General features: G+C 34.0%; 1 protein-coding gene across 1 annotated transcript; it reads left to right on the top strand.

The window, feature by feature from the left end:
- Positions 1-6,268: 6,268 nt before the first annotated feature.
- Positions 6,269-8,224, top strand: LOC120213570 (ACT domain-containing protein ACR8-like). The gene is made up of 6 exons (XM_039211673.1): positions 6,269-6,390; positions 6,478-6,638; positions 6,723-6,790; positions 6,887-7,456; positions 7,536-7,640; positions 7,728-8,224. Exons 1-6 carry the CDS (start codon positions 6,329-6,331, stop codon positions 8,091-8,093), a joined length of 1,332 nt encoding a protein of 443 aa, XP_039067604.1. The 5' UTR covers positions 6,269-6,328; the 3' UTR covers positions 8,094-8,224.
- Positions 8,225-8,621: the final 397 nt, after the last annotated feature.

Below are 8,621 nucleotides of genomic sequence, written 5' to 3'. Positions count from 1 at the left end.
CAAACACTAAAAAATGAAGAAAATATTTTCCGAAAATGTTTTACGTGAAACAAACAGATCCTAAGTTGAAACTTATTTTCGGATCATTAAGGCCATCCCGCCAACCCATTTTGTAGCTTAACTGAACAAAGCCCTTACGTTTCTTAAATGAGCCATGATGTTTTTATCTGTACCCATCATTGATGCCCATCAAATTTTCTTTCTTATACTAATGTTTTAGGGTCCGATCCCGTATGGGTTTTTATCAAAGACTTTTAGATTCGATAGAGCCTCCCTAAATTCGTATCTAGTGGCGTGTACATAAATATAATGTTCGTATCGAATTTGGATCAGTCAAAACTCAATCTATATCATCCTGGTGATCCAATTGTATATAGGTAAATTATTTTCTCAAATATGATGAAACAAGTTTTTTTTTTGCCATATACAGAGTATGAAAAATTGCTTTCTCAAATATGGTATTTGCTACAATAATCATTTGAAGTCGTTTGAGACACGTGATCACTTCTAAAAGTCGTCTAGATTACATGACTTTTTTTTTTCATGTTTCATGCATACACGATAACAGAAATAACCAGCGACGTTAAAAAAATCGTTGAATAGTCCATGTGTCTTTCAAAAGTATCATATGATGCAAACAACCTCTAACGGATAGCATAACAAAAACCTTATTTAAAACATTAATAGCCAAAAATAATTTCCCAACAATTATTAGTGTGATTTTACCACTATACAGGTAGGTTATGATCCACTTAAACTATGTAAAGTTAATAAGTTGGACCCATCACGTTGCACCCGTCATGTTGGTGTGTATCAATGTGTACTGATGTTATGTGATGAAGCAGCAGGTAGGGGAGGTATCTAATCAAAAAATCATACATTACTAAACCTTTAATTACGGCCTTAATTTTGTGTGGCACATGAATCCTTTCATCGTGATTTTGTCTATCCTACACATGATATTAAACAGAGAGAATATATAATAATAATAATAGAAAAACAATTTTTTCTCGATAGGTTGGTTTAAGTTGTAAGCAGCTTTATATCGTTTAACTAATATCTCAAGTTCGAATTTTTGTACACGCAAAACATCTTCATTGAGAGATTCACTCACCAAAACTAGATGTACGGTTCATATCGGTCTAAATTAGTCATAACTAAGCATTGGAACTAAATAAATAAATAAGAAAACAACTTTTCAAAGGGTAAGTGTGTCGATTTCCTGTGTTATTCCCTAATTTCTTCGATTATAAACAAGGTATTGAAGACAGATATCATTTGGTCTGTTCTTTTTTATAAGCATGTCCGGGACATGATGCATGCAATGATCAAGGCACTTCATGTTTCTATCTGGTCGCAGCGTTCGTAACAACAGTGACCATGGCCGCAAAATGCATGGTATACAATAATTCATATATATGAGATTACATTTTAGAGTAAACTACACTCAATGCCATTGAGTTGTAGGTTTAATATCAATTTCATTATCAACCTTCAAATTATTTCAATTCTAATATATACTTCGGTATATTTTTAGTGATCACAAAAAATTGTCATTCTTCGATATATTTTTAAACCATCTTAGATATCGATTAACTCGTGTCACAATCCTTTATCACATTGCCAACTTAGATTTTTTTAAAACCCCTTCAAAATTCATTAAGTTAAATAAAAAAACCTAAATATTTTTAAAAAAATTTGAGACTTTTTCAGATATGAGAATTTCGTTTAAAAATCTAAACCATAAAAAATATTTTTTCGAAAAAACAAACAACACACAAAAGTTAATCAAGAATGAAAATGTATAACGTAACTCCCGCCTGAATTCGAATTTGGCGCCAAAAAGTTCCAAATAACGGTCAAAAAGGCAAGGCCGTTCCCGACCACGCAAAGGGATAACCTTTAAAATTAAAATTTATTATTTCAACTTTTTTATTAATTAAAGAAACAAAAGTAAGCTGCGAAGTGGACCCGGATACCGAAGTGCTGAGATTAATCCACGTGTCACTTACTTGCCTCTTCGTCGCTGCAAAAGACCACCATTTCTAACCCTCCGTACTCTCCCCATCGGATAAAATGGGCCCCAGGCATTTTATCGATGTGGATATTTCGGTGATTATGTGGTCCCCATATATTCGGATTGGCGGGAATTTCACCGGATTCCACCCATACCCGAATCCAGATCTGGTCCCCCTTTAAGCTTTTTGAGTCTTTCTAATTCTCAATTAAAGTTTAGGATAAATTATATATTAACTCACCAATTTATTTTCACGATTTCGTTTTAATCATCTAATTAATTTTTTTAAAAAAAATTAATTTTATGTTTTATTCGTTCATCATTAAAAAAATTAAATATGATATTATAAGGTAATAACACATAATCTATTTATTTTATAATGATTAATATATAACATTAAATCAAATTTTAAAAAATAATTAAATGATTATAATAATATCAAAATATAACATTAAATATATTTTTCTTTAAAAAATTAGAGATTCAAATAAAAACGTAAGAATAGATAATTGATTAAATATATAATTTATCTTAATTTTAAGATGTGACAGACTCGGTTTTCGATGAGTGCAATGCACGTACTGAACGCACATCGTCTAAGGGGCTGTTTGTTTGCCTCTTAATGGAACTATTTAGCGCGTTTGTTTGGCACCTCTGAATGATTCAGTGCTAACTGATTCAGCAAAACAATGTTGAATGATTCAGCACAGAAGTACATTCTGAATCATTTAGAGCCAGTTATTAAACAACATGTCATATTCAGAGCCAAACCATTCAGAGCCTCTGAATCATTCATAGGGATGACAACGGGCCAGGTTCGAGCCGGGTATTGGTTCCCGTCTCCGTTTAAAAAACTCATACCCGTCCCCGCTTAAAAAACTACGGGGATTTAAATAGGGATCCCCATCAGGTAATTGGGGAAAACCGCGGGAAAACGGGTATCCCCGTTTAGCATAAACGGTTATTTAAACGGTTATCGGGCCTGGTATCGGGCCAGATATATATATTTAAATTAAATATATAAATATTATATATTTTTTAAAATTTAAATTAAATTTATTAATATTATATATATATATATAATAATTATTTTTAATATTTATTGGGTCGGGTATTAGGCCGGGTAATCGGGGCGGGGATTACTAAACCTGTCCTCGTTTAACATAAACAGTTTTTTTCCGTCCCCGTCCCCTTTTAACATAAACAGTTTTTTCCCGTCCCCGTTTAATTCGATATTCGGTTTTCCCCGTTAGGTTCGGGTTTTTGGCCATCTCTAATTATTCAACATTTAAATCATTCAACACTTAATCATTCTGAAATAAACCGAAAGACCCTAAATATTTTAAAATACGCATTTCCTTGACACTCCGAAATGTCGTCAGCCAACTGTGGTTCAAAATTCAAAACAGTTGAGGCTATTAAAGTTTATAAATAAACGGAGACTTTGTTGGTTTCTTTAAAGAATTGCTCATTTTTAAAACAATTTGAATTAATCTGATGATTTTTTAATTCATCATTATAAAACAATGAATAATTAAAAATATTTTTTATATTAATATCTATGTATTATTAATTCAACTTACCGGACAAGTTGACGTTATCCTATTGCTTTTAAAATGGTTTTGACTAAACGGGAAGGCCACGTCGGAAGCTGTGCACGACACGGTCTATCGAAACAGGAGATGGTGTCTTCTGTCAGGGATGCACGTGACTTGCAGACCACTGTTTAGGGTTGTTTATTATGACAACCTGTCAAATGAACATCCCTTGTATGACCGACACGTGCCACATCAAACATATATATATATATATTTAGAGAAAATAACTTCAGTGACAAAAAATACCTTATAATATACGATTTTAATCAATTTTTTTAGATTTACCAAAATGATCAACTAAATTGTAATACGATCGATAATTCGCAACGCGATCTTCGGTATCGTAAATCAGTTTTCAGATTCGCAACGCGAGCTTCGACTATCGCATTGCGATTTACATATTCGCATTGTGATAGTCCAAGTTCGCGCTGCGATTTATTCCAAGTTCGTTGCGATACTCTAAGTTCGCGTTGCGATTTATTATAAATTCGTTACAATAGTCCAAGATTGTTGCGATAGTCGAAGTTCGCGTTGCGATTTATTCCAAATTCGTTACGATAGTCCAAAATCGCAACGACTGGTGGTATTGCATTTGTTTCTTAAGAATTTTCTCTAAAAAGATAGTATTCGCGCGGACGTGTCGAAGACACATATTACCACGACCACAACCACGAGACGAGACGGACGGCGACGGCGCGCGAGAGTCCCCCTTATTCTCTATCACTTAACAAGGAAGTGAGAAAATCAAACCTTAAATATTATTCTTAATAATGTTTCCAATACTATGTGTGATTGAGCATTACCAACACTTGTTTCCAATACTACGTGATTATTCAGGAAACAATTAACAATAATGCACCTTAAAACAACTGAATCAGCAACCAATTGCATTAGTATTATACGATTAAATATGTCATAATTAAAAGTCAATCTACTTTCAATCGCGATTATTGCAATTTTAAGCAAAACATTAAAAAAAATTGCATCACTCGCGAGAATAAAAAAAAGTGTTATCGTGCAATTACAATTAATTGAAAATAAATTAGAATTGTATGAAAACTAAACGAACCACAAATACTTTTCATACAAATACTAAAGTCATTAACTATAATTCACAAATAATATCACTATTTAAGGCTCAATCCCATATAGTATTGGGAACAAGTGTTGGTAATGTTCAATCTCACAGAGTATTGAAAACACTATTAAGAATGGTATTTAAGGCTTGTTTTTCCCACTTCCTTGTTAAGTGTTAGAGAAAAAGGGGACTCTCGCGCGCCGCCGCCGTCCGTCTCGTTTCGGGTCATGATCGTGATCGTGGTCGATTGCGATTTGGTTGATCATTTTGACAAATCCAAAAAAATTGATTAAAATCATATATTATAATACATTTTTAATCTCTTAGATTATTTTCTCTATATATTTATCCATTTAAAAATAGCACGACCTCATAAATCCGGAGGCGTGACTCAACGACTTCGTATGTGTAGTGTTTGTGCGTTCCCAACCAATTAAATGCGAACACGTGAGATTCAAGTAGGGGTTGTTTGAATTTATTTAATATAAATCATGTAATATATAGGGTAGCCTTTAATGACTAAAGAATCTCATTCGAATTTCTTCTTATTCTTATTTTAGTTATTAAATTTTTAAAATTGTCAATTTATTCAGTAAAAATTAATTTGCTTTTATTTTGATCACTCAAGTATTAAATCATGGCAATCACATGTATATGGACTAGTTTTTATTGACATTAAATTCATGTGTCGTTCATGTTATTTTTTTTTATAATTTTATCTTATTACTCCAAAAATTAAAGTTTTATAACTTCATCGTCATGTCACATTGGTGCTAAAATCATCAATCTCTAATAGAGTCTCTAATCACTTGAGAAACAAATGAGCATCATCATTGTCACCTCTAATCCAATTTAGATATTCTTAAAATTACTTTAAAGCTCACGAAACTCAATCATAATTTCAAAATTCATAAAATCCTAAACAACTCTAATATATGATATCAAAATCAATATATATATATATATATATATATATATCCTCACTGTTGATATTTGAAAGAAAACATTTTCATTATCGAAAAATCAAAATGATTTTGAAACTGTTGGAGTTTTTTTAAATGAAAAATATTTGGAGGCTATTTCATGTTTTCTAAAAGAAAAATGATCAATAATAAAAATATTAAATATGTAATGACAGGGTGATAAAAATAGGAATAATTATTTTTTTTAAATTTAGTAACCAAAATAGGATTAAAAAGAAAGTTGGGTGATTAAATTTATAATCTACCCGAAAACCCAAAGAATACGCTCCTCCCGTCATTCTTAAGCACAGGTGACATCCGAGCTGGACTCATGAACTACCATAGTCGAGGATCTGCCGAAACGTGGAAATATTAAAGTTGATCCATCGGGTTTACGTGGAGCTAACAAAGGATCATTGACGTAATAAAAGCAGGTCACGCGGGCAGACTCTCCGGGCAGCCATTACTCACGCCATGTAACCTCTCGTTTTTCTAGAGGCGTGCTTTCAACTTCCAATATTAAATACCGTTAAACAATAATTAATCATATATATATATATATGGTCGAGCTGAGCTAAAGTACTTGTTTTTAGAACAGAAAAAAAGAGATCTTTTTTTATACATATTTTTGTTCGAGTTTGTGATAATTTCTGGGTTTTTCAAGGAGAGAAACATGGAGTGGTATACTTGTCTTGATGAATATGAGAAGCTTGTTATAAGAATGACAACTCCCAGGTTTGTTCTTGTTTAATGTTTCTTCTCCTTTTCCAATCTGCTACAACGAAGTTATGATTTTTAGCTGATGATTTCGTGTTTTTGCAGAGTGGTTATAGACAATGCCGTTTGTCCCACTGCAACTCTTGTCAAGGTTGATAGTGCCAGGAGAGAGGGGATTTTGTTAGACGCTGTTCAAGTCTTAGCAGATCAAAATCTTTCCATCAAAAAGGCTTACATTTCATCAGATGGTCAATGGTTCATGGATGGTGAGCTGAGTTTTAAAAGAAAGTTTTGATTTTTAAAGGTTAAAGTTTGTTCTTTTGATTGGAATTCTTGTGTGAAATCTGCAGTTTTCCATGTGACTGATTTGAATGGAAACAAGTTAACTAATGAGAGTGTTATAAGCTACATAGAACAGGTGAATTTCACTTAAAGCTTAACAATACCCTTGATTTTAGCTTAATTTTCTGTAAAAATAATGGATTAACCCTGGTTTTTTTGCTTGATTTTACAGTCCCTTGAGTCCTCTTTCCATGATAGAAGCCATGAGTTTAATGATTTAACAGTTTTGGAATTGACCGGAACTGATAGAGTTGGTCTCTTATCCGAAGTGTGTGCGGTTCTAACTGACTTGCAATGTGATGTTGTTGATGCTAAATTATGGACTCATAATGGTCGAATTGCGTCTTTAATCTTCGTAAAAGACTGCAATTCGGGGTCTCTGATTAACGACTCTGAGAAAATCGACAGAATTGAAGCACGGTTAAGGAATATTTTGAGAGGAGACAACTATGTTCGTAGTGTGAGGACTTCAGTTTCTTCGGATGTAATCCACCCGGACCGAAGGTTACATCAAATGATGTTTGCAGACCGCGACTACGAAAGGAAGCCTGTTTTGCTGTCTAAGACAGATTCGCCGGTGATGGTCTTCGTGCAAAATTGGGCGGAAAGGGGTTACTCGGTTCTGAACGTTCAGTGTAAGGATCGAGCCAAGCTTTTGTTCGATGTCGTTTGCACGTTGACGGATATGCAGTATGTTGTTTTCCATGCCACCATCAACACAGCTGGGGATAAAGCACATATGGTACTTGAATTATTATATTGTTAATCTTCTTCAAGGTTTTGGTTATGTGAATTCTATCACCGAATCAACTTTGTTATAGGAATTCTACATTAGGCACACAGACGGAATCCCGATTAGCTCTGAAGCCGAAAAACAACGAGTCATCCAATGCTTACGAGCTGCAATCGAAAGGAGAGCACCCAATGTACGTTCATAAACCCGAGCCAAATCCTTTCATTTTTAATGTTCATCCAATGTTGCAAACACTGATGCAGCAGTTGTGTGATTGCAGGGTGTAAGGCTGGAGTTATGCATACCAGATAGGCAAGGACTATTGGCATACGTGACCCGAACGTTCCGCGAAAACGGTCTTAACTTGACAAGAACAGAAATATCAACCTCTAGAGACACGGCTCTTAACGTCTTTTATGTAACAGATGCAATCGGGAACATAGCTGATCCCGAAATCATTGAATCGGTGAGACGAAAGATCGGTTCAGGAAACTTGAAGGTCAAGGAATTGCCATTGATGTATCCTGGAAAGGCAGAAAGGGAAGAACAAACAGTAGGAGGGGTCGGTGGGGCAGTGTTGTTATCACTCGGGAGCTTAGTAAGAAGGAATCTATACAATTTGGGGTTGATTAAATCACGTTCTTGAATCTCGAACTTCAAGTTTTAGGGTTTGACCTTTGTGTACAGATGAAAAATAGTATCAAGATTCGAACTTTAGACATTAGTGAGATTTGATGATGATTTTGTTGTAGGTACAAAACAAGGGATTGTAAAATGTTACAAGGACTCGTTTCGAACTTATTGGAAAGGGTAGTTTATGAATCAATTGAATTAAATATCGATTTCGATTGTCCAACAACACTTGTGCGTAAATTACTACAGTATTCAAACCAAGAAATGAAAGTGGTAGATGGTAGAAAAAGAAATTACAACCTCAAACAGCTGTAAAGAGTTTGTCGGATCCACACAATTTCAAAGACAAAACAAAAGAAAATCAAATCTTCATGTCAGACCTATTAATGTACCCCTTTTTTCCCATTACAGCAAAGATCTCCATTTTGTCACATGCAATTATAAGAGAGAATTTGTTTATTATTCCATTTCCAAGGCATTTGTGTGGTCCAGAATGGGGATTTTTGAAGAAAGAAACGGGGAGGTTGGTGGTAAACAACTA

Source organism: Hibiscus syriacus, unplaced genomic scaffold (genome assembly GCF_006381635.1).
Source record: "Hibiscus syriacus cultivar Baekdansim isolate YM2019G1 unplaced genomic scaffold, ASM638163v2 tig00110044_pilon, whole genome shotgun sequence".
Lineage (NCBI taxonomy): Eukaryota > Viridiplantae > Streptophyta > Magnoliopsida > Malvales > Malvaceae > Hibiscus > Hibiscus syriacus.
This window is presented reverse-complemented; position numbering and strand designations above follow the sequence as displayed.

Coding starts and splice junctions, on each gene's coding strand:
- LOC120213570 (XM_039211673.1), top strand. CDS start 6,329: ATGGAGTGGTATACTTGTCTTGATGAATATGAGAAGCTTGTTATAAGA. Junction 6,391..6,477: donor ATAAGAATGACAACTCCCAG/GTTTGTTCTTGT, acceptor GTGTTTTTGCAG/AGTGGTTATAGACAATGCCG. Junction 7,641..7,727: donor TCGAAAGGAGAGCACCCAAT/GTACGTTCATAA, acceptor GTGTGATTGCAG/GGTGTAAGGCTGGAGTTATG.